The sequence below is a fragment of the Antennarius striatus genome, chromosome 16, assembly GCF_040054535.1.
Source record: "Antennarius striatus isolate MH-2024 chromosome 16, ASM4005453v1, whole genome shotgun sequence".
In the NCBI taxonomy this organism is placed as follows: Eukaryota; Metazoa; Chordata; class Actinopteri; order Lophiiformes; family Antennariidae; genus Antennarius; species Antennarius striatus.
Genome location: NC_090791.1, coordinates 17,196,137 through 17,223,331, shown reverse-complemented (window position 1 = coordinate 17,223,331; position 27,195 = coordinate 17,196,137). Strand labels below are relative to the sequence as shown.

At 43.5% G+C, this 27,195-nt stretch overlaps 1 protein-coding gene across 7 annotated transcripts in view; it reads right to left on the bottom strand.

Annotated features, from left to right (window-relative positions):
• caskin1 (CASK interacting protein 1) overlaps positions 1-26,381 on the bottom strand; it is an 86,528-nt gene extending 60,147 nt beyond the window's left edge. For 6 of the 7 annotated variants that reach the window (XM_068335974.1, XM_068335975.1, XM_068335977.1 and 3 more), the window contains exon 1: positions 25,734-26,381. In XM_068335974.1, the coding sequence (XP_068192075.1) occupies positions 25,734-25,827 (94 nt within the window). In that variant the 5' untranslated portion in view covers positions 25,828-26,381. Of the gene's footprint in view, positions 1-24,964; positions 24,999-25,733 lie in introns of those variants that run through there. The other variant, XM_068335980.1, reaches the window with a different exon arrangement.
• Positions 26,382-27,195: the final 814 nt, after the last annotated feature.

Here is a 27,195-nt window from a genome sequence, read left to right as displayed (position 1 = left end):
AATTTGGTATTGCTGCTGGCATCTTCTTTTAGAAACCAGGGTTTGAGGAATGTCCGAGGTAACCCAGCCTCTGCACTGTTGGATATCCAATCTGAAGCTAATCTGAAACCAAACATCCTCAGAGCCCCAAGCACCTCACATTCTCAGTCACATGAATATGAATAGTCAATGTTAAAAACTAAGGCTAACAAAACTCCATGGAGGCATTGGAGGGTCAAGAATCTTCTGGGGACCATGAACTTATGTACTAAATTTGATGGCACCCCATTGTATCGCTCAGCAGAGATTTAGGTCTTGATCAAAGTAGGGGACCAAGAAACATTTCTATCCATAGAACCACAGCGTTCACAGCGACAATTTCACATTTGTCATGAATAAATTCCATAATAGTCGACACATCATTTTAATGAAGGAGTAGTTTAAACATTTCCATGCTAAACTACACAAAACCCTCGGGTGGAGGTCATTCCTGGGCCAATCCAGTGTCTCTGGGATTCAGTAATTCAGTTGTAACTTCATTTGATATGTCTGAAGATGCTGTGGGTCATCACTGGAGGAAGAACCACATGATTCTCTGTTTTATCTTTACTGTCTCTGCTGTTTAATGTCACACGAGTGTAATGCTAGCAACAGACATCATCTTAAATGATGAACACGGGGTCAAATACTGCTTCTGGGCTCTCCCTTCAGTGATAAAACAACTGCATAAAAATAGCAGCAGTGCCCAATAAAGGCAACACACACACACGCAAACGCACAACAGGATTCAAGCAATTAGGCTGTTAGGCTGCAAACATGTGGGGTATGAAATGTTGGAGATCTAAATGACAGTTGCAGAGTGTTTGTTCCAGCTCGGATGTAGGAAAGGATTTACAGAGGAAATAGATTTTATACTACAGGATGTCAGAACTCACCTACCTTTTGGTTCTGCAATCAAAATACACAAAATATTTGAAACAATGTTTTCACCAGGGGTGTAAATGAGTCCACTAATGAAGCAGGATTTTTACTTTAGCCCCACAGTCAAGACAATAAGAACCTGTCACACTTTTGATGGTCTAGATAAAGACAATATATATCCAGAGTGATCTTCATGTTCATCGTTTGTACACAGAGTAACTGACCTTTACGTCGGTCGTCGGTAAAACCTCATTTTTCCCTGCCTACCACTGTCTCGTTTTGGCTCCAGTTTTTTACATCCCGCTTCAAAGCGGTGATGTATTGTAAGTGCTTTGTATTGTAAGATGTATAGCTAGTGCTTTGATCACTGCCAGTAGGTCAGAACTCTAGCTTTGATATTTGACCTATGCAAGTAGATCTGAGTAAAATTTTGATTTCAGGGGAAAGCAGACTTCAGGATTGTGTTTGCCACGCCGCGGGACGTTTCAATCTGTGACTGCCTCGGTTCTAGTTTGTTTCTGTTCGTGAAAACATACCTGGTACTACTTTATCGTCTGTTCCCTTCCAGGCAACACGAAAAGGTCATGTGTAATGTTGCAGACCACTGAGTGCTCAATACTCAGCATGCACAAGGAATCCTCCACAACCGATCAATACAGTGACTTTAACTTCTTTACTGTAGTCACTACATTGAGGAGGTTCAGCTGACGAGAGGACCTCAAGAGGAGGAGATGAGGTGCATATCTGTGGGAGACACAACAGCTCCATCCTCCCTCTAGCCTGAGGAGGTACCATCATGCAATGGAAAATGCCACGTCGAGTCGAGTTGAGTCGTGCTGATACCATGCAGTGGATATGTTGTTTATTTTAGTCTTCTGTGTGTGTCTACGTAGGTATCGATGCATAAGCTCTGATAAATACAGTAAATAATACCAGACACACACACAGATGGACACAAAGGGTGAAATCTGGTGGTGTTGATGGGGCAGCTAATCCGCCGCCTATCAGCGAGAGAGGATCTCATTATTGTCAGATTAACAGCTCTGTTGTGGCGGTGGGGTCTCAGAGCTGAACAAACCCCTGTCAGGGGCAGAGACACAGGAAAAGACAGGTGAACCGATGACATCATGTCGACAGACCATAATAAAGACCTCTGGTCGTGTCCTGAGTGTGTGTCAGTGTGTGTCTCGTGTCGTCTTGTTTTTGACAAGCTTCACTGTGGATTTGCTGCAAGTACAGACCCCAAAACAGCAGTGATTACTATAATAAACAGATCCCCCAACACACACACACACACACACACACACACACACACACACACACACACACACACACACACACACACACACACACACACACACACATACACACACATACAGAATGTAAACACTCAACAGCCGGAGGACGTTTAAGAAGCAGGGGATCATTATGAGTTCTCCTGTCTTGCTTCCTTCCTTACAGGAGCCACATGTTTGTCAGTGATGAGGAGGAGGGAGGGAGGAAGAGGAGAGGTAAAGTACACGCTTGGGGAGGAAAGAAGAAGTAATGAATGGGAAAACATGAATTCTAATTTGGCTACAATCTAGGCTTCCATCTCTAAACGCTTCAGTTAGTAGGGATGTTGAGGAATGCTTTAGTATCTTCATCTCCTACTCACTGCATCACAAACACACACAAACACACAAATAATCCACTCTTAATTCAACCCCATTTATCTGACAGCCCCATTCACAAGCGCGTTTGTCTCATTTTTCTCACTGTATTAGTTTAAAAGTTCAAAGTCAAAACAAAAACTAGCATTTAAAAGTGACGCTTTCTTTCAAACAAACATTCACTGCTACTTTTGTTCGCGGTCCGGCGTAATGAAGGAGGGAGTGGCAGAAAGACGAACAAAAGGAGAAACGTATAAAGACGCAAATGTCCAAAAAAACCCACAGAAATAAGGAGGAAGACAGCAAAAGAATGGAGGAGGAGGGACAACTGTGTCGAGTTAAAATAAGAACAGGGAACAGGGATGGAGGTGAAAAATTAATCACAAGTGTGGCGGCGATCATCGCCAGGAATAAACCGGACTGGATTAGAAAACCGACTCAGAGCTGCAGGGTTTAACACAACAGCTACAAACACCTTCATCTCCTCCTGCTGCTTTACACCCCCCTTCTCCCCCCTTTCACCCCCTCGTGTTGGCATTGTCTTTCCCTCCCCTTAATCTGTTATTCATCGCCCATCAGCATCGCTTCTCCCCCTCTCACTGCCCTGTTATCATAACCCAACAGCGTGGGCTCGGACGGGAAAGGGTTAACGTGATTGCTCACTACATTAGAAAAAAAGGTGTGTGTGTGGGGGGAAGTGGGGGGGGGGGAGATGGGACAAAGATAGAAATGGAGATGTAAAAAAAAAAAAGATCCACAACCTTTAACATAAAACTAGTTCGCCTTGGGGAGTTAATGAAGTGGAACAAGGTGTGTGTGTGTGTGTGTGTGTGTGTGTGTGTGTGTGTGTGTGTGTGTGTGTGTGTGTGTGTGTGTGTGTGTGTGTGTGTGTGTGTGTGTGTGTGTGTGTGTGTGTGTGTGAGAGAGAGAGAGAGAGGAGTGGACTGGTGTCCCACTTTTCCTTCTGACCTCCCTCCGTCTGCTGTCCCCTGTCTCCGTGGTGACCACACACACACACCTCATGAGGTTCCAGGAGGCCTTCTTATGCCTGGGCCTCGCTGTGAGCTGCTCCCCCAGTGGCATACCACCTCCCTGGGCATGACTCATCATGTATGTGCCCCCCTCCACACCCACATCACCACTCCTCTTCCTCTCCACTCACACACCATCCTCCACTTCCATTTCCTCCTCCTTCCGTCCTGTTTTGTTCATCGCAGACTTTTCTCCAGTCAATCCTCTCTTTCTTCTGGTCTGACTAAGCTATCTCTCTCTTCCTCCTTCTTTCTTCTCCTCTTCCTCCCATTACTTTTCTCTCTTAGTTACTTTCTCAGCTCTCCTCTCTGATATCCTCTTATTGCCCTTTCTGAGCCGCGCTGTTATCTCCCTCTTTCAGGATGAAAAATAACAGCCATGTGTTACACACACACACACACACACACACACACACACACACACACACACACACACACGAAAAACACAATAAACCACCAAGAACTGATGTAGTCAGACAGCAACCTCCCGCGACACCTCTGAATTCAAAATTTTAAGATTTTAAGATCAAAGCTAGTGCTCTATCCTACTGTCATAGATCAAAGCACTAGCTTTGATCTATGGTCCCACTCACACTGGCTTCTTCCCGTGTGTTTCTATCTTATCCGGTTCCTGAGTGTACAAAAGTTGAAATTCGACCTTGACCTAGTTTTCTCAAGGTCATGGCTGGATGGATGGACGAACAAACGGACGAACACCGACAATCACAATACATCACCGCTTTGAAGCGTGATGTAATAATGCAAACATGACCTACCCTTTACATTCGTTCTCACGCATGAACAATGATGGAAACGTAAATAGTGAGTAAACGCGGCAGCAGTAGTTACTAATGTTCAAGCAGGTTTGTACAGACTTGAAACACACATCAAAACATTTATCTTTTATTGCACCATACACACTTTTTGGAGGGCTGAGGGTGTTACCTGTGCGTTGCTAAGCTAGAGGTGATGAAGTTGTTGCTAGAGGCTGGGGTTAAATGGTGAGTTCAGGAAATGGAATCACTCCCATACGCGTTCATTCACTCACACGTAACTCTGACATCACAGGCCGATTCAGCAGAGAGGGAATCCAATCTGAATATAGCTCATGAAACAGGCTATCTGCACCCATTCAATACTGGATCACTGAGTTAGTGTGTGTGTGTGTGTGTGTGTGTGTGTGTGTGTGTGTGTGTGTGTGTGTGTGTGTGTGTGTGTGTGTATGACATAGAAGTGTTTCAACTATTCTGTATCTGTGATTATAGTGCGGATCAATTACCAAAACAGTAAATTACCCATGCTTCTATACTCACGTAATTATCAGACACAAAGCCCAGTGTGTGTGCGTTTGTGTGTGTGTGTGTGTGTGTGTGTGTGTGTGTGTGTGTGTGTATCTGTGAGAGAGAGGGAGGGAATGTCTGCATATTGATCCTTCAAGCATTAAATAAATCAAATTCTTTATAATTACACCTTGGTAGTTGAGCAGGTAGTTAAACTGTAATCAAGTCAACAGTGTGTGACAGGAAAATGTGAAGCTTTCCAAAGTGAGCCATTAAGCCTGATGACGGTGTGCCCCTGATTCATGACCCACATTATGAAATGTTTAATAGTTTTTCATTTAAAAAGTTTTCCTCTGCTTCAGCGTTGTAACAGAAGTCTTGTTGATTGATCTGTGTCAGATCATGGACATACAAATATGTATTGACTAATATGTACTCAACTCATTATTTGATTGTTTGAAATAATCTAAAAACACTAAAATAGGAAAGACATATGAATGCAACTCTTAAATTGTGTCCTGAGAGAATCATCTGACTCAGTTATATAATATTATTGATCCCCGATCTCCTTTTAAATGAGGCAGAAATCTGCCTTGACCTCTGTTGACCCCTCTGTTCCTGCGGTACTATAAACTCTCCATGAATTATGTTCAGAAATAGGAAATAACAGCTTCATTATTTTTCGGTTGCCGTGCAGCAATCTTTTGAGTCGGTTTGTTGTCTTTTATGTAAACTTAATTATTTTATCCATTATGTTCAAAAGCTGCCTGAAGGCCCTCATTATTTTGTGATACCACGCAATTCATTATTTTGGATATGACATAGAAGTGTAAGCTTTCTTTGAAGTAATTACTGCTACCTTAAAGTTTAAAATGTTGGCATATTTTTGGAATTAATATAATGTGACAAAACCAGCCGGCAAGATGTAAAACTATGTAACACAAATATGTGTGTTTAACAACATAAACAAGCTTTTGAGTAACTCAACATGTAGTGATGGGGCGAGTGTGTGAAGCCTTAAACCTTCAGTTATGTAACATTATAGGACGATACAGGAACATACAGTAAAAAGAGCAAATCTCTTAATGTGGCTTCATCCTTTATGCACCGAAAAGGAGAGGTGATTAGATAACAGCAGAAAGAGAGAGCACGAATGACGAACGTCAGTAATAATAATTGACCTGAATTCATTTATATAAAAATAACTTGGGTTGAAAACAAAATGCATCTGAAAATAGCAGCTGTCTGGTGTTAGAAGGAGCAGTGAATGTAGAGAAGGCCAGGCTTTGAAGTGCAGGATGGTGCATCCTTCTCTAGAGTGTAAATGTCAGGTTCCTAACAGAGGACGCCCCAGGAGGGAGCGCTGAGGTCCTGGTATGGATCTACCCCAGTGCACTGTGGGCTATATTTGTCTGACTGTTGGGAAATTAGGACACAAATGAATGGAGGACTGAGAGAGGGAGGGGAAGAAGAACAGATGAGAAGAGAAGCCTGAAAGCAAAGGTTAAAGTGTTCGCTCAGTGTTGATCTTTTACTGAAGCTGCGAGGCGTCATACGTATATACCAGTGGTGGACGGTCAAGGCTTTCTCTGCTGGTCTAACATAACCAGAAATCATGAGAATATTTATGATAACAGTTAAATATATTTAATTGCATTTTCCTTATAAATATATTCAAATATACGTATGTGTAAATATAAAATTACTAGTGGGAACCCGTGGAAATTCCACGATAAAACAATAATATCAGACTTAATTCCAAACATGAAAACAAATGTATTGGTACAAGCACACCCAACGTAGTCAAAAATCAACGTGGTGACGAAACGACTTTGTGTTGGCAAATCCTGGATTGCGCTGGGCAGGCATTGCAAATCAGTAGATGAATGTTAGCAGGTTAACTGGAGAAAGAAAGCTAACTAATGGTGAGATTGGGAAAGGAGCTAACGTTAAAGGAAAAGGCACCTGTCAAAAGAGCAAGTGGGAAAAAAATTAGAGAAGTGATACTTCTGTTAGCTGACTACATGAACAGAACTGCATGTAGTTACTTAAAGACCGTTTTTGTCAGATGCCTGAGGAGCATTTTTGGATACTAAATCGATTGTCCCATTACAAACGGAAAAAATAGCTGGACAGACTGTTCATGCTAGCCAGCTAGTTTCACTCAGAATTCGTTGCCGTTTTCTAAGTCGTTCCTGCTGTTTGGACTCTCTGCTCAAAAACATAAAAATTGTTGGAACAGCTATGACACTCTAAAATTATGTTAACCTGGAAGTCCATGTATAGTTATTTCTTCTCCTAACATAGCAGATGCCTTACGCCACACTGTTCACGTGGTTCTTCTGCGTGAGTGAAAATAAAAGGAGTAGAGCTGACGCCTCTTCAGAAGTGATGATTTTTGTCCCATTTGAGAGAAATTATAAACATCTCAATCCTGAAAGCCACGTTGATGGCAGCGGTGGGAGCCGCTTACAGTATTATGGGATGTATTTATTGACGTTTGACTGAGAAGAACATCACTGAAGGCCTACGTGTGAAATGCACGGCCCGCCACTGGTCAACAAATCGTTACGGTGAGAACAGTAGGAATGGGAATAAATGATCATTGATTGGGTGGGCGCTCTCTTTTTTAAAAGCCTTATTTAATTTAGATGCTATAAATTAAATCACGACAGTCTGATATGATGTTTTAATATTGAGATAGCAGAAGCAGCTCCAAATATCCAATGACTTAAACAGAAATAAGACTAGGGGGCAGACAGACGCGAAGGAGGGATGGACAGATGTGAGGAAAAGACGGCCAGAGCCTCACAGACACAGAAACAGGAATGAAAGGCTAGTTGGGCGTTCTCAGGAATTGTGGAGTTAGCCACCATGCTAGCAGCACAATGAGGCTTGACTTAGGTTTTCTGCTCATACTAATATGCTACCATGTTCACAATGGTGAGACTAACATTCTGATCATGACACAACAGCTGGAATATGATACTCTGAACTCATCCAGGCACTGCATCATTTGAAGGATGTAGTCCCAGAAGGCATCAGACGCTAAGGTCACACAGAGCACGTTTAAAAGAGATGGTCCATCTCGTCACCACCCTTCAGGAACGAAGCATCCTGCCCGTCTCCTAGCAACGCTGATCAGCTATCAGCGTTGATAGTTGTTGGTTCATTAGTAAATGAGACGTTATATTTGTAATAACTTGTAATAAAAGTTGTCTAGTAGTAGAAGTAGTAAAAGCTGTAGTGTGGTAGACGTAGCAAGAGAAGTACACTAGTTCCTCGAGATACGAGTTTTTCGAGATAGGAGCCGTCGCTCTGTACCTATTTTTATTGGCCATCCAAACAAAATCTTCAAGACACCACAGCTAGCTGGTGGATGGATACATCATCAGTTGAGACCAGATCTCGTTCTTTCCCGCTTGTTGGCAGATGGATACAACACCAGCTGAGACCGGATCTCGTTCTCGTTGGTGGAGTAAAGTAACATGTGTTACTAGTGACTTTTTGCATTTCTTTTCATACTTCATCATTGTTTATGTAACATATACTGTATAAGTAATTATAGTATATACAGGTAAAGTCTGCATTTCCATTGGTTGATTAAAAAAAAAGTTTGTAGTAGTAGTAATAGTAGTAGTGGAATCCAAAACTAAACTGATCCAGACTCAAGGATCTATGAGTTACATCCCCCAGGACAATGGAAAGGAGCTTGTAAGGTTAGGTTTCCAAACAGGATAGCATTGTTACCCCCCTCTAACACACTAGTTCTCCAAACACAGCCTTCCAATGATGGGATCCCTGACTTGCCATTTTGTGTTTGTCATGATACCACACTAATATTTGCTAAATATCACAAAACACAATATACAGTTTGTATGTGCCATAATCCACAAAGGAAGGAAGCAAACGTACAAAAACTGTTGAATTTCCAGTAACACAAAAGCACCACCAGGAGAACAGAGGCAGATGCTTTTAAAGGACGGATGAATAGCCTAATAGAACAGTGAATGGTGATAAAGGCCTGTCTCTAAAATGAGGCTAAAAAAAACAGCTTGGTCAACAGTTTGATCGGCTCCTTTGAACATTCGACACAGGTTGATCTCCGGATCCTTGACTTCCTCACAAACAGAGACACACACATCCATGACAGAGTCAGGGGATACATTTACAGTCACAGGAAGCCAATCCCAACGGCCAAACCTCCAGAGTCTGAACCCGATCTAATAACAGAAATCTAAGGATGCTGCCCTCTCTCCGTTATCAGCTTGACTCTGCTACACATGGTCAGCTCAGAAATAATTCCAGATATCCTTTAAATGTGCTGATAGTTTGTGTGTCAGGCTCACATTAGACCTCAACCATGTCGATTTTATTCAGCCTGCAACTTGATCGTAACTGTCCTCCTCTGTTAGGTTTCTATTGTGCAGAGCAACCAATTGCACATTAGTGATGCAGGGTTTGACTTTCAGTAATAATAAATGTATTATTAAGATGCCACAGGGTGGCGGCAGAAGTTTACCGCCAACCAGAAGTGATTTATTGTTTTTGAGGTGAAAAGAAATCTACATTGGCACAGCTCTGATTCTGAGTTGTACAGCACAATCAAGCCATCTGATGAAATGTATGAATACTAAAAATCTTGTTAAGAAAGCTGACCCTATGGTTTAGTGGCCATGTTGGTGTTGGTTTGTTTGTCTGTTAGGGTCTTGCTGATTACATTCTTTTCATTGGGTAGGACTCAAGGCACACTCCATCATGGATGTGGTCTGGATCACCATATGGATCATCAGAAAGGAATCCATCCAGGAGAGGGGCGATCACATTATGTCTCTAAATTCATGGATAAGACTGATGGAGAGGAGAGGAGAGGAGAGGAGAGGAGAGGAGAGGAGAGGAGAGGAGAGGAGAGGAGAGGAGAGGAGAGGAGAGGAGAGGAGAGGAGAGGAGAGGAGAGGAACCCTCAGACTGTATATACAGTCCACTGGGGCATGTAATGAACTCATATCATGCGGTGTCAGCAGCAGGCCCTTCATTTACAGCTATAGATTAACCCACAGAGAGGGTTAGATGCTCAGTGAGTCAGTTAAAGGAGGAAAGAGGGAGAACAAGCAGAGGTTGTGTTCGGTGGTGGTTAGTGATGAAAGAAACACTGCGGGTTCCGTCACTTCTGTTCCGTTGCCCTCCAACAAACACACAAATCACCAGCCTGCAACTTCAGCATACGTGGAATCCACAGAGAATCATCATGAGAACACATGTCAGAGCAGAACATGGTAGGAGGAGGGAGTCTGCAGAAAACTAAAATAATAATTCAGAGTTGGCTGAATCAAGTTAAGTACATTTACTTGAACCAACTCTGAATTATTATTTTTATATAATCTGGTTTGCAGAGTCCCAAAATTTAACATTTTTTCATAACATTCTGTTCAGGATTGATTTTTTTTTTAAAATTTAATAGCAAAATTGTAAAGCCAGTAACACTTATTATTAATATTAATTTACTATGACAGCCACACTGAAAGTGTTGGGAGGATGTGATATTTATACTACTCGGCACCAGAGGTTTTAATATAATAGGACATCCTATATAACTTACAGGACGACTTATTGGTAAATACTCATTTACTAATCAGTACTTCATTTGGTTACCAGTGAGTATGTAATTTTGAAATTATTTCACAATCTAATATCAATTGTTTCAAGTTCAAAAGACGTAGAGATTTTGATGCTTTCATGCAATTTCATAAAGTTTTTGTATTTTATTGACTTTGTTACCTCTTTGGCTCACAAGGAAAAACACCTTTAGGAACGGGCTGGGACGCAGACGAGAGGCTGACTTTCTCATTCTGGTGCCGGTGATACTTCAGGAAGCAGCTTCTAAACATATCCTGAATTTAAAAAGCACACAGAGAACTTTGAAGTCCAACACCAAACTTTCTTTGTGTCTTTCCCTCTCTCTCAATTGTTAACCTATTAAATGTCTCTTTGTATCTCGCCTATTCACACACTCTAACCAATAGAAAGCTTTGGTCTCTTTCATTGATAGAGCAAGTTGTGTGTGCGTCCGTGTGTGTGTGTGTGTGTGTGTGTGTGTGTGTGTGTCCCAGTTTTTGAACACTGCCTGCATCACCAGTTCTCTACCACAGCTATTGGTAGAGAACTGGAGGCAGTGTGTGTGTGACTGGGAGAGAAGGGTGTGTGTAGAGTTACATAGAGAACAACAGCCTGATTGTACGTTTGTCTGGATCCACCGTCTGACTGGTGACAACAGTCCACCTCAGCTCTGTGCCTGTTTTCCTGCTTCTGTGCAGCAGGTATTCTTTTTGAGCAAATATATTCTTCAACAAGAACAGTTGAAGTCCAGCATTTCTGAGGTAATTCACTCAGGAGGATGTTGGGGTGAAATAAGCCAGACTCACATGGACTGACCATCACATAACTACAGACACATCTGGTTTGGAACTTTGGTGGTTCCTGATGTTCTTCCAAGTTTGTCTGATGATGTGAAACTTTTACACTTGGAGTGTCACGTGTCCCAATCTGCTCGTGGACACACCTCGGTCAGATCCCTTTCAAACATGTTACACATTCAGTCTGGATGATGACATCAATCCTGTCTGAGCCAGATCACAACCCACCAGCCAGAAGCCCCAGAGCAGCTGAACAGATACCAGTAAACATTTTAGCATTGTAGGTTAGCGCTTTGTGTCATCAGGAATCCCTGTTCTATACCAGTCACCGCCAAATTAGTTGGTATTGACATTGTAGGTAGACCTGCTGCCGCACTTTATTTTCCTTTATTTATTTCAAGTATTCCCATAACAGACTTTTTAAATGCTTGCCTGCCTTGTGGTCATATTGTGTTCTTTTTTTTTTTGGCTTATAGCAATCGTAACTGTCCGAGTCCTGGGTATGATGTCAAACTACATCCAACCTGGAGAGGGATATGCGCCGCCAGGTTCAATTGCCAAGACACACCATGTGATGACAACCAACGACCCTTTGGGGTTATGGCATGGGCTAGGCTAGGCTAAATGGCATGTGAATATGCTATTTAGCCTAGCCTATTTATAGAATGTGAAATAGGGTAAATTACTGCCACCACCTGGCAATAGGACTGCATTACTACCAGGTGCGGATAAAAATAACGGAAAACCAAATTTTCGGATTTTTTTTTTTTTACTAATGGATGTATATTCAAATATCTGAAAATCAGTGGTATCTCTGATGAATTCATCTCATGGTAGATATACTTTATTTATCCCAAACTGGGAAATTTAAACGTTACAGTAGCATTTAAACAGACAGAAACAGGGAAAATATACACGAATCAACAGCTTACACTGATCAGGTCTTCCCAACCATTTCCTCCTCCACACGTATTTCTTCACCTCTCGTCTTGTTATTGCAAATGTCTCACATTTGTGACACAGCTGCTTCCCCACAGATCACATGAGGATCTGTAATCACGGCTCTCCTGGTGCAGAAATTTCAGTGGAATCCTCCCGTTATTTGTGAAGCTTTTAGTGAAGTCATGTTTAAAATTGTGGAGGAGATCATCTGTTTCGAGTGTCCTTTCTCGTGTGATGAAACAAGATGTCGAACTGGTTTGAGATTTTAAAGCTGCTGCATTTAAATCAGTGCAGGTTTCCCATGACTTGTTTAAGGTGCTAAAATCAACTCTTATCTGCCTCATTTAAACATCATAACAGCAAAGTTTCAAATCTGAAAACACACTCAGACAAAGGCATTCAAACCATGGATCGAACATTGGTAAATGTGCTATTTATTTCGATTGTGCCCATGTTTGGATCTGAGCATGTGACTTAGTCAGAAGACAGGTAACCTTTAAACCTCAACATGGTTTTGATGCATGGATTTCATTATTGGTGAGATTCCATTGCTACACAATCCAGATTCACTGATTGTAATTTGTAATACATTTTCACACGTTTCCATGCTTAAGAAGGAATATCCACATGTGAAGGTTTCTGTGGTGCTAGGTTTTAATTGAGTTATATATAGAACAGAGAAATCGGTGTGAGCAGAGACACAGGTGTCACACCTTTGCTCCCCGGCGTGTCTTTGAACTGTGGAGGAAGCTGGTCCCAGCTGGTTAGCAGATCTGAGATCCAGATACGCTTTGCTCTGAGATGATAGTGCTGACCTCAGCACAAGCACGCCACCGGTGATTCCAGGTGTGAATGTAATCACGTTCAGCCAATATAGCCCGAAAATCAGAACGAGTGAAGGAATGACGACTGAACGCTGAAATGATATTAAACCAGATAAACCTGCGCAATCCCCTGACAGAGAACACATAGGAGGACCAGGGCTCCCCATTCTGAGCGATGGAATGGAGGAGAAAAAAGAGAGAAAGGAGAAAGAAATGGAAAAAGATGATGCAAGAAAAAGATAAAAGTCTCGAGATCAAGAGCGATTACAAAAAAAAAAAAAAAAACGTGTGAAAGGGAAAGTCTCTCCTCCAATCCCATGAGAGTTAAGTGACTGATTCAGGATAAATGAGAGATTAAAAGGAGGGGAGTTTGGAGAAAGAACGGACCATGAATGAAAGAAAGAGAGGAGAGGAAAACAGAATGGAAAAGAAGGAGAATCAAGGAAAGATAACTGACAAAGAGAAGCATGGGAAAAAACAGAGCAAAGAGAAAAGATAGTGACAGTATGATAGCCAGTGGGCCAGTGGGTCTGCTGTGATAATCCGTATTGTGGGATTATAGTGTAATCCCATGGAACAACACACACAGTGCAGGGCCAAAACGCCTGACTGGACCCTGTGGTGCTGAGCAGGAATAACCATCAGTGATCCAGAAATTTCCTGGACCAGCACAGCATGCTTGTTGCCATGGAGATGACTCCACGAAGAGGGAGTGAGAAAGGGAGTGCAAGTGAGTAAAGATAAAGGGGGGGGGAGGGGGTTTGAATTAAACTGATTCCAGAACCAGGAGGGGCCACAGCGGCGTTTGGCGCCTGTCGTAAACACACACATGTACATTTATATACATCTGTACACACACACACACACACACACACACACACACACACACACACACACACACACACACACACACACACACACACACACACAGAGCCAACCCCTCACGTCCTGCATGTGTTGAACAGCTGCACACTACAGGCCCATTAGACAGAACGTACAAGCAGCAGAACACATCGTCCCACTGCTGCTCCCTCATTGGCTGATAGATTTCAAAACATCCACCTCATTGGCTGTCTGCAAAACGCTGAAGTGAATGGATCAAAGGAGGCGAGTTAAAAGAGCAGGAAGCTGGTGAGATGCTTTATGAGCACACACGCAAACACACACGCACAACACACACGCACAACACACACACACGCACACACACACTCACACACACACTCACACACGCACACACACACACACACATGCTGCGTAACGGACGACACATCAACTCAAGCTGATCACAAAAAGTTTTTTAAAAGTCGAATTTCTCCTGTCTTATTTGTACTTTATTTTTTTCAAACAAAAGTCATATCTTATCTATATAAATAATTTTACGTACATATTAAAAATGTAGATACATTAATAAAAACACTATTTACAGTTTTTTCTGGTTTTGTTTTCTCTTTCGATGAAGTTTTTTTGTCGTTTTATTTCACTTTTGGTTTCACGTATGATTTTTTTTTCTTGTCATTTTATGAAGCTGGAAAGATGTTTCCTACATTCATTCATTCATTTTCCAACGCTTCTTTCGCTGTGGCGGGTCGCGGAGGGCTGGAGCCTAGCCTCAGCTGACTGAGGGCGTGAGGCGGGGGTAACTCCGGGCACGACGCCAGTGGAAAGGTTAAAATGCTTTTCAATGGAGAATGTGAAGAAAGAGGGTGGCTCTTTCTTCCAGAATCCCTTCTTTCCTGTTGTCAGCTCAGGCGGTCCAAATCCCGGCCCGGTTCGACGTGAGTAATCACCCTCTCCGGTGCCCCGACACACCGTCAGCCGGACGGACTCACGGGCCGCAGAAACCGACCAGTGTTGGCAGCGGAAAGAAGGAAACACAGATGTAAAAAAAAAAAAAAAAAGAGAGAGAGATGGAGGCAGGCAGCGTAAAAGACAGGTCCTCCAAGAATTTATGATGTGTGCAGACACTCTATAAAATGCAAACACCACCATTTCCTGCAGGATGTGAAAACATGCATCTACTCTCCGTCATTTCTTTAAGCCTGAACTTCCACCTAGAATGAAGCACAAGGAATAATCTGACGTCTGTCTTGGTTTTCTCACAGTTCAGCTCATGAGGACGCAGCTTCACGTCTATCCAGACATTAGGAGGAACTGTAGCAGTACTGTGTTAATGGTTAGCTCTGTTAGCTCTGCTAGCCCTGTTAGCTCTGTTAGCTCTGTTAGCCCTGTTAGCTCTGTTAGATCTGTTAGCTATGTTAGCTCTGTTAGCTCTATTAGATCTGTTAGCTATGTTAGCTCTGCTAGCTCTGTTAGCTCTATTAGATCTGTTAGCTATGTTAGCTCTGCTAGCTCTGTTAGCTCTGTTAGATCTGTTAGCTATGTTAGCTCTGCTAGCTCTGTTAGCTCTATTAGATCTGTTAGCTCTGCTAGCTCTGTTAGCTCTGCAAGCCCTGTTAGCTCTGTTAGCTCTATTAGATCTGTTAGCTATGTTAGCTCTGCTAGCTGTTAGCTCTGTTAGCTCTGCTAGCTCTGTTAGTTCTGCTAGCCCTGTTAGCTCTGTTAGCTCTATTAGATCTGTTAGCTCTGCTAGCTGTTAGCTATGTTAGCTCTGTTAGCTCTATTAGATCTGTTAGCTATGTTAGCTCTGCTAGCTCTGTTAGCTCTATTAGATCTGTTGGCTATGTTAGCTCTGCTAGTTCTGCTAGCCCTGTTAGCTCTGTTAGCTCTATTAGATCTGTTAGCTCTGCTAGCTGTTAGCTATGTTAGCTCTGTTAGCTCTATTAGATCTGTTAGCTATGTTAGCTCTGCTAGCTCTATTAGATCTGTTAGCTATGTTAGCTCTGCTAGCCCTGTTAGCTCTATTAGATCTGTTAGCTATGTTAGCTGTGAGCTATGTTAGCTCTGTTAGCTCTATTAGATCTGTTAGCTCTGTTAGCTCTGCTAGCCCTGTTAGCTCTATTAGATCTGTTAGCTATGTTAGCTGTGAGCTATGTTAGCTCTATTAGATCTGTTAGCTATGTTAGCTCTGCTAGCTCTGTTAGCTCTATTAGATCTGTTAGCTATGTTAGCTCTGCTAGCCCTGTTAGCTCTGCCAGCCCTGTTGGCTCTGTTAGCCCTCTTAGCTCTGTTAGCCCACATGCCACCAAAGGCTAATGTTATTATGCTAATGTGCTAACATAGACAAACAGACAGATAGGCAGATGGATGGATGTTAGACAGACAGACAGACAGACAGACAGATAGATTACAACCGTCCACCCATCCGTCCATCATCCATCCATCCATCCTCCATCCTCCATCATCCATCCATCCTCCATCATCCATCCATCCATCCATCTGTATCATCACAACTTTAAGACTCGTCATTCATCCTCCATGGGTTTCCAATCCACGATCGTTTAGTTGTGTCTGATGGTCAGCTGTCTCAAACGTATTTGAACTGAATGTTTGTTCTTGGTGGTTTTTCTCCTCCGTTGTTGAAGCCACACGACCTTTCTGCTGCTCACTGGACCACTCTGGTAGCACGTTGGCACGGTCACTAATCCGCGTCATTCAGGGTGATTTGCATGTTCATTCACACAATACCAGCCTCCTTCCGACAGAAATATACGTTCAGTGTAAAAAAAAAAGTAATGTACGTGGAGCAGATGGATGTTAGCGTTGTGCTAAAGAGACGTGTGCGTGTTTGTCACACCTGCAAGCAGCTACTGGAGAACACCTCCGACATCAGAGCGCGTCCAAGAAGGATCCATCTAACGCAGGACGTGGAGGATGACTGTCAGTATGTGAGGACATACGTGTTCCATGAGGGTTATTATGGGATAGTGATGCTTATGAGAGGGAAAGCATGACGTGTTTAATGGCCTCCGGTCGGGTAGGGAGACAGAGAGAGATTGTGCAGGTATCAGAGGTCACGCATTTTAAAGAATCTTTCATACATCTGCAGCTTTATGGCAGTGATTCAACACAAACATCTGCTCCACCTCTGTCATACGTGTAACACTATGTATGGACACACACACACACACACACACACACACACACACACACACACACACACACACACACACACTAAGCCAGGTCGAACAGATGTCCTCCACTACTGCCAACAGTGGCGCTAATGGATAGCTCTGCTTTACAGCGATCACGGAGTGGAGGTGGAACTACACAGGCTAACCACACCAAAATAATTTCATTTGACAAAAACTAGGAGATGAATCTTTTCTCAAAGCACTTAACTTAAAATTTAATGCACAAAAAAGTCTGGAACAAGTCATAAATAAGATCCTCCATAAAATGATAACTGAGAAAAAAGTGAAGAGCAGACAAAAAGCTACAAATATACAAATATATAAATATAAATACATGAGGAACAAACTAATGCTATCCAGTAAAGGCTACCTTAACCCTTTACATACGCTCACACACATCAGACACCTTCAGGTCTGACACAGGGTGACATTCTGCCAGGCGGTGACTCCACTCTGTGTGTCGGCCTGTTTCAGCACCGCCTGAAGAGAAAGAGCCCCGGCTTTCATTCAGACGCTCCCAGAGAGACGCTGCCTGTGTTTACCGAGGGGGAAGGGGGAACGTTTCTCACAGGTTCTGGTGCAGGGGACAGTAGAACCTTGTCTGAACCGTGTTGGTTTTAAGTGGAGGAGTCCAGCATCATTTCCTGTCTTTATTAGCAGCTCATGCTTTCATTCAGAGTGCAGAAAATACAGTCAGTGTTAGCATTTCAGGGTGTGAGTGGAAAAACTCCTGTAAGGCAATGCAGAGGAGACGGCACACCATTTCAAAGAAGAGTGTGTGTGTGTGCATGTGTGTGCATGCGTGCGTGTATGTGTGTGTGTGTGTGTGTGTGTGTGTGTGCAAGCCAACACAGGCAAACACACACTCAACTGTTACAATAGTTATATAGCAAGTGTTAAATAACATGGCTGTGTGTGTGTGTGTGTGTGTGTGTGTGTGTGTGTGTGTGTGTGTGTGTGTGTGTGTGTGTGTGTGTGTGTGTGTGTGTGTGTGTGTGAGATGCTTGCGTGCTTGCGTGTGTGTGTGTTTGCATAAGCCGGTACAGTAGGTGGTTAAGGCCACTTTAAATCTGACCATGGGAGGTTCCACTTTAATGTTTTGGTGGGTGGTCTTTCCATCCAGAATAAAACTTTAATAGGGCTTATAATCTACACTCTAATTACAATAGAATAGAATAGAATAGAATAGAATAGAATAGAATAGAATAGAATAGAATAGAATATTCACCACCACATCACACTGTCATAAATAACACTCCTTCTGTATTTCCGTCCCACCTTTGTCTTTCTCTTCTCTCCTTATTATCACCTCCACCTCCTTTCCTATGTTTTTCCCTCTATTCTCACTTGACTTCATCACTTCTCCTCTGCCTTCTTTTCCTTTATTTTTTTATTTTTGTTGTTGTTGTCATTTCTATTATTTCCATTTCAAGAGGAAGGAGGTGGGATTACGACGTAGATGTCTTTGTGGTGGAGAAGACAGATGGTTCCCTCTGTTCCATCACCGTGTTCCCTTGTGATGTCATCATGTCATCATCACTGATCCTCCTCTGTTCCACCCACTCTTTAAAAAACACCTGATTACCCTCTTACTCTCAGGTTTGTTTTACAATGTCCTTCAAATCAATTGGAAGCCTCTCTTATGATTTCTAAAATATAAATCAACAGAACCATGTGTGTTTTTCTGACTTTACAACATCTTAATGCATTTATAATCATTATTTTGATGCACTTTTCTAACAGACTAATAATTATAGATGAAATATTCTCCCAGTTTTCTCTGACTTAAACAAACGTCTCTAACTGCAGCTGATCTGAATAAATTAACAGAATAATTATGAAGGATGAACACATCCTCTGCTGAGACAGCTCCACTGCTGTTATAACACTTCATAGAGAGGACACGGTGAGCTGGAATAAACCTTCACAATCAAGGCGACACGTTCGAGGCCCTCGGAGCCGACAGCTCCAGCCCCAACACTTTAATCATGATGTTTATTGCGTGTCTCAAAAACAGCGGTAGGAACATCCTGTCGACGTAAATCAGAGTAACCTCTATACATGAAGGAAAAGGGTGGATTAAAGGGTGGATTATTTATGCTGGGTGAGCATAGAATACAATGCAGGGACTGTACTCCTTAAAAAAAAAGGAAAAAAGAATAGTTTCAGTTCAGGGTTGTGCAGCCCTACCTGTGCATTTCCTTTAGCTGCTGTTGGTGAACAACAGGGTTAAATTGGGGCGTCTGTTTTATTTGCATTTACTTCATTTTAACATGAATTCTGGTGGCTGACGTTAAATCATGAACCATCTGCAGATATATGAGGTGACATCTTCTTATATTACAGTAGGTAATAACAGGACTACAGCAGCAGAAACATCCAGGACACTTACAGTCCCATAAAGTACACCCCATAATATAAATGTTCCAGCTCAAAAAGGGTAAAGAGCGAGCGTCTCCACAGTGTGTGTCTGTCAGCAGGGCAGATAGTAGCAACCAGAGGGCAGTTAGCCCACATGACGACTCCTCTTTGTGCATGTGCACTGGTGTGGATGCAATCTCCTGCTCTACTCTGTGGAAATAAACACTGAGTGATGGGGGGGGGTGCGGCAGAGGTATGGGGGGGTAGCATTAGCATCCCTCCTGACGCTAAAGGAAGAGGAGGGAGGAGGAGGAGGAGGAGGAACGTTCTGTGTAGCGATGAAGGCCAGAGGTGGAAGTTTGACGTAGTATAAAGACACTCTTCTCTCCTCACACACACACACACACACACACACGCACACACACACACACACACACACACACACACACACACACACACACACACACACACGCACACACCTAACCACACTGTAATGGCACACAACAAACCAACACAGACTACACCCCCCCTGCTTTGACACACAAACACTGAAGCAACCCATTAGCAAATACAGACCTCAGGTCACACTCAAGGTCTGCACACACACACACACACACACACACACACACACACACACACACACACACAGTGTGTATCAGTGTGTAGTAGTTGTGTGTGTAGTTCAGTGAGTGTGTTAATGTGGTTGCCAGGTGAAAACGGGCAGATCGTATGTCCAGACTGAGTAGGATGAAATGAGCTGCACGCACGCACGCGCACACACACACACACACACACACACACACACACACACACACACACACACACACACACACACACACACACACACACAGCTGCCCTGTGATCTTTGTGTTTAATGCTAGATGACACGTTAGCGTTAGTCTTTACTGATGTTTGTCTGAGACTCTCAGCTGAGGTCTATCATTTCTGCTGTGTGTGTGTGTGTGTGTGTGTGTGTGTGTGTGTGTGTGTGTGTGTGTGTGTGTGTGTGTGCGTGCGTGCGTGCGTGTGTGTTCAGTTCAAGAGCTGACATATTGAAGTAAAGTATTAATCAGATTAAATCTCAGATGAACTCCGTGATAACAGCTACGGCGTTGACATAGGCTGGTCTCACCGTTCTTTCTCCTGGTCTCTGGTGCCAGTCTGTTGTTTCCATGCTAACCGGTCAACTTCTGTTGTGTTTGTGTGAGACAATCGATCTCACCCTTCAGTGTACAAAGTCACACACAACCAGCTCCTCAGTAAACATAGCAAAACACAACCCATGACACATCACTAAACACTACCCATGACACACCAGCCTCCTTATAGCTATCGTGCACATAACAACTTTCATGAACATAGAGTTCATTTTGGCTTTCAGCTCAAATGAAAGGAAAGGTTTATAAAACTGTGGTGAGACCAGCGATGTTGTTTGGTCTAGAGACAGTGTCACTGAGGAAAAGACAGGAGACAGAGCTGGAGGTAGCAGAGATGAAGATGCTGAGGTTCTCTCTGGGAGTCACCAGGAAGGATAGGATCAGGAATGAGTCCATCAGAGGGACAGCACATGTTAGAGGTCTTGGAGATAAAGTCAGAGAGGCCAGACTGAGATGGTTTGGACATGTCCAGAGGAGAGATAGTGAATATATTGGTAGAAGGATGCTGAGTTTTGAACTGCCAGGCAGGAGGCCTAGAGGAAGACCAAAGAGGAGGTTTATGGATGTAGTGAAAGAGGACATGAAGGTAGTTGGTGTGAGAGAAGAGGATGCAGAAGACAGGGTTAGATGGAGGACACTGATTGGCTGTGTATTCTACATCTGTGATCCAGGGTCATTTTATTAGACATGTATCTAGTTGTTAACGGTATCTGGAGATTCTTAAGTGATGTTCAGTGGTCGTGGGAAACCTCAGCTTTTACACCGTAGACCTTTAAACCATGAAATGATCATTATTAGTACACTTGGAGACAAAAGCCTGATTGGATCATGTCACAGCAGACACACACAGGTGATAGACACTGAAGTGTATACAGACAGGAACTAACCCAGAGTCTTTTCAGCTGTTACCACCGCAGTGTTTATGATAAACAGAGCATAATGAGAGTTATCACCAGCACTAAGCAGGGACTGACCCTGATGCTGCGCTTAAATACCCTCCATGAAGCTAGATGCACTTCAAACCACGCCTAAGTGCCCTATTAAAGGGCAAACCTCAAGACGGAGCCATAAAAGGTTGAAGTCAGCCAATTATGATGACAAGTGATTTAGCTTTTATTGAGGAGTGAAGGCTGTCGTTAGACACCGGAGGAGTGATGTATCTCACGACAGGTCAGTTGTGCACGCCGCGAGCACGAGGAATACACAACAGAGATACAGTCAACCCTCCGTTAAATGTTTTATCTATTCATTTAGATGTTTTCTTCAATTTCTATCTTTTCCTCTGCAATGACTTAAAACTCATCAGGTTAAGTCAAACCCTTAAAGAAAATAATTCTGATTATTATCATTATTATTATTATTATTGTTGTTATTATTACTATTATTACTACTACTACTATTACTATTATTATTATTATTATTATTATTATTATTATTATTATTATTATTATTATTATTATTATTATTATAATAGACATGTATAATAGATCGATGCTGTTTCCTAAAGGGGAACAAAAGTCAAAAGTATAAAAATACTGCTATCTGTCTACATCTTTTTCTTCTTTTCCTTTTGGCTTTTCCCTTCAGGGGTCGCCACAGTGAATCAGTGTCCTCCATCTAACCCTGTCTTCTGCATCCTCTTCTCTCACACCAACTACCTTCATGTCCTCTTTCACTACATCCATAAACCTCCTCTTTGGTCTTCCTCTAGGCCTCCTGCCTGGCAGTTCAAAACTCAGCATCCTTCTACCAATATATTCACTATCTCTCCTCTGGACATGTCCAAACCATCTCAGTCTGGCCTCTCTGACTTTATCTCCAAAACCTCTAACATGTGCTGTCCCTCTGATGGACTCATTCCTGATCCTATCCATCCTGGTCACTCCCAGAGAGAACCTCAGCATCTTCATCTCTGCTACCTCCAGCTCTGTCTCCTGTCTTTTCCTCAGTGACACTGTCTCTAGACCAAACAACATCGCTGGTCTCACCACAGTTTTGTACACCTTTCCTTTCATTTTAGCTGAAACTCTTCTATCACACATCACACCTGACACTTTCCTCCACCCGTTCCATCCTGCCTGTACACGCTTCTTCACCTCTTTTCCACACTCTCCATTGCTCTGGACTGTTGACCCTAAGTACTTAAAATCCTCCACCTTCTTGATCTCTTCTCCCTGTAACCTCACTCTTCCACTTGGGTCCCTCTCATTCACACACATGTACTCTGTCTTACTGCGGCTAACCTTCATTCCTCTCCTCTCCAGGACAAATCTCCACCTCTCTAGCTTCTCCTCCACCTGTTCCCTGCTCTCACTGCAGATCACAATGTCATCTGCAAACATCATAGTCCATGGAGATTCCTGTCTAACCTCGTCAGTCAGCCTGTCCATCACCATAGCAACAAGAAGGGGCTCAGAGCTGATCCCTGATGCAGTCCCACCTCCACCTTGAACTCCTCTGTCACCCCTACAGCACACCTCACCACTGTCTTACAGTCCTGTCTTACAGACACCCTGTCATCAGCTTTCTCCAGATCTACAAAAACACAATACAGCTCCCTCTGGCCTTCTCTGCACTTCTCTATCAACATCCTCAAAGCAAATACTGCATCTGTAGTACTCTTACTGCATCTGTAGTACTCTGTCATCTGTCTACATAAAGTAAGTATTAATCAACTTAGAGAGAGAATTAAATATTTCATGCTGCAATTGTCATATTACATTACATCATATCACATAGTACTGTGTACTGCATAGTACCATTTTCAATGATGAAATATATCCCTGGCCCATAATAAGTAAATGTTCTGACTAAGATAAATAAAGAGAAGTTAATTTAGCAGCCAGAAATTATTTTTACTCATCTTTGAAAAAGAAACAGTCCCTGTGACTCCCATTAATGGATTGTCAACATTTACACATCACTAAAGTAACAAATGGAGTGGCATAAAATAAGCTCTTTATAGAGAATAAACCCCCGTGAACCTGTGAAGTGTGATCAACTAGAAGCACCTCAGTAGCTTACAGTTTTAGATGCTCATTGACGCTCAAGTGCCGCTGTGCATCCTTTACCTTCCCTTACATCCATTCTAGTTTTGGTCAAGGTTGTGTGAACCATTCACCGACAGCACATCGTAGCAGAAATGAGCAGCGGCCTGAGAGGAGCTGCTGCAGTGTCGGTCCACAGCAAACTGCCATGCATAATGTAGACCGAGTACTGGATATGTTTTAGTTCTAACACCAAAGGTCGTCACAAAAACACTTTCTTTGTTGTTGTCATGTTGTTTTGCACACATGTGTTGATGTTGGAGTTGGATTCAGATCACTGTAATTATTACATGAACGGTCAGAATAACCAAATCTTGTCTGAAGAGAAAAAAAAACCCAAAACGCAGCCTGAAGCTCTTTTCTAATTGGCTCAATCTGTTTCCTCGGTGACATCACAGTAACCTATGAGGAAGTGTCTGCCCCAGATGAAAATGACCACGGATGACCTGACGCTCTTCAACTCTTATCGTTTGATGCAGGCGTGGTGCTGCTGATTCTCTGATTATAACACTAGTTTTACATCATAATAACAACACAACACATTTGCCCACAATGCAGACCCTTCAATCCACTCTCTTCTCCCAGCATGCACTGCACCCCACCGGTCCTTAGAAAACTGTTCTACATCCATGTGCCGTAGTTGACCGAGACCTGCAGAGAGAGATTCTCCATCTGTTCCTTAACAAGTTAGCTTAAGTACAAAGTGATGCTTTCTGTGCATCTGAATTTTCTCCCGTTACATCAGATTAATTTGACAATCAGACCTATAAATATTTTAAAACAGACTGGATCAATATGAGTTTAATAATTAAACATCAAATCTATTTTTTTCTTACCGATCTGATGTGATTTATGTAGAAATTTGAGACCAGACAGTATTGAACCTGCTTGGTGTTTTATGAGCACATGAAAAACTCAATGTAAAGCTCATAACAGTTTATACAGGCTTATAGCCTCTGTAAAAGAGCACAGCTGTGTGGTCCTGTGTGTGCCGGATCTCTAAAGGGGAATGCATTTTAAAGCTCGATTTTATTCCCCCCTTTTGTTTCCTGCATGTCTAGAATACAAATAACCCTCTGAATTTGCTCCATAATTAAAAATCAACTCATTACTTCGAACAAAACCATGATTTTGTTCAATTATTTGTCATCAACGGCGGCTCATTTCATTCAAATGAGGACCACCTGCTGCTCGCAGCCTTTCCAGTGCGAGCGCCAGGTCAGACGCTGCCAACCTGCCCGACTGCAACACTTCCAGAGCTGATAGCGAGGAGATCATATGATGTGTGTGTGTGTGTGTGTGTGTTTTGGGGTGTAATTTTCTCACTGTGTAAGAGGGTTCGAAACCATATCTGCACAGATTTTACTTCATGCTGTCATCCATCCCCGTCGGTGGATAACTATCAGCTGGTTATTTATCAGTGGAGCGTCTCTCTGCAGCTGCCCACACATTAGAGTGGGCTGTGGAAGCGATGGAGCTCCATCGCCTGCAGAAAATTAATAATTAGAAGAGCAGAGTCCCACAGAAGAGAAGAGAATATAGCTTTTACTATAAACACACACACACACACACACACACACGTCCCAATCTCCTGATGTCCTTGTGTTGCGTTTATCACCGAACCTTAACAACCACAAGGCTACCATATCAAAAGGTCACCCTCTACCCCCCCACTTCCATTCAAAATAACCCCCCCCCCCACCCTTATCTCCCACTGGTCCATCCCACCCACTCCCACTCTGCTGCAGTGCACGCAGGCGGGGGTCTCAGGGTGGGCTGTCAGTCTCCAGTCACACCAGTAATCCTCTCTGATACACCCAGCTGCATATCCGTCCTGTTCTGTCTCAGATGTCATCATCATCATCATCATCATCATCATCATCATCATCATCATCATCATCATCATCACCATCATCTTATTAGGACTAATAAAGCCGGTAACACGTCAGATATTTTGTTCTCAGAAAGAGTGGGTTTTCAATAGAAACATGAAATGACAAAACAGAACAGAATAGAATAGAATAGAATAGAATAGAATAGAATAGAATAGAATAGAATAGAATAGAATAGAATAGAATAGAAGAGAGTGTCTTACTTGCTTTCCCGGGCCGGGGCCTCTGCAGCAGCTTCTGCACGGTGAGCAGGTCCTCGGTCTTCACCGCCTGCAGCAGCTCCTGGTCCTTCCCCATCTTCCGCTGTGAGCCGCTCTACTCCCGCAGCATCCTCCGACGCGGCAGCGCCTCAGCCCAGCCTGCGTGAATCTGTCCCCCGCGGACGCCCCTGGAGCTCCGGCTGAGACGGGGGTGGGGGTGGGGGGGCAGACGGGGTGGTGGTGATGGTGGAGGGGGATGCTCTCGGTGCTCCCCCCCTGCTAGGTGAGGGACCGGGTGTCGGGCCGCTCCAGATTCCAGCACTGGCGTCGCGTGCGTTGATGATGCTGCTGCTGACGATGATGAAGATGAAGATGATGAAGATGAAGATCAAAGGGCTCCTCTATCCGCCGATCGCTCGCGCGCCCTCGTCCCTTCCAGCTGCAGCAGACAGCGCCTGTCCTCTCCGGAGGAAGGAGACGTCAAAGGGGGGGCAGATGGCGCGAGCCGCCTCGAGGACTCACGCGACGCGCCTGAATGATTGTGCGTGTAATAATCGCGTGCGCGCGGGCTCCGCTTCTCTCGCGCTCTGCGTAGTAAACACGATCCGGGTCATCCGCCGCCGCCGCTGCAGCCATCGCTCCGCGCGCGGCGCTGGAGGTTCTGGGTTTGGTAATGATTTTCACCGCGTGGGGGCGGCGGAGGGGGGCGTGGGGGGGCGGGGGCAGGGAAAGGGGGGCACGCACGCACACCCGCGCGCTCTTTACAGCTGGCCCACCTCGAACTGCTAAATGGCTCGCGCTGCAACTTGGGGGCGGACCAGGCGCGCGGTGCTCTCGCGCCTCCCCTCTCATCTCGCGCTCTGTTTCCATGGCCCCCGTGTCTCCGCTCGCGGGAGAGGTTGCAGAGATTTACTGAGCTGTGGGGACGACGCGCGCGCCTCTCCTCCTGGCGGCCCCGGTGAGCGGACCGAACGCACCTCAGGTGTCCTCCATCACCTCCACTCAGACACGTGACGTCACGTTCTCATAACGGGCCTGTTGTTTGTGAATGGGGAGGCAGCTGGGATTTGTTACCCCCGGGATAACACCCTCTTCTTCACACTGAAAATAAATGTAATTTAAATTGTAATTAACATTCTAAACTTGATGTAGCCCTTTATTTTTAGTCATTATCAGTTAAAATGTAAGTTTGACTTAATAAGGTCTGCTTATAAAGAAAATATCATTTCCATCAGGACGTGTTTGATTATATAACAGTATTAAAGGGGTGTAAATCTTACATTTATGAAGCACAGCAGGCTGCTTTCCCGTACCTGTTACATGTTTAACAGGTAATTTGTTGATTTTCAAAGATCGAAAATCAGTCAAAATATTGCATCATGACATTTTTCACAGTAACTATAATTAATTTTACTATAATGTAATATACCATTTAGTGAACTTTGCGAGAGCTGTGAAGAGATTT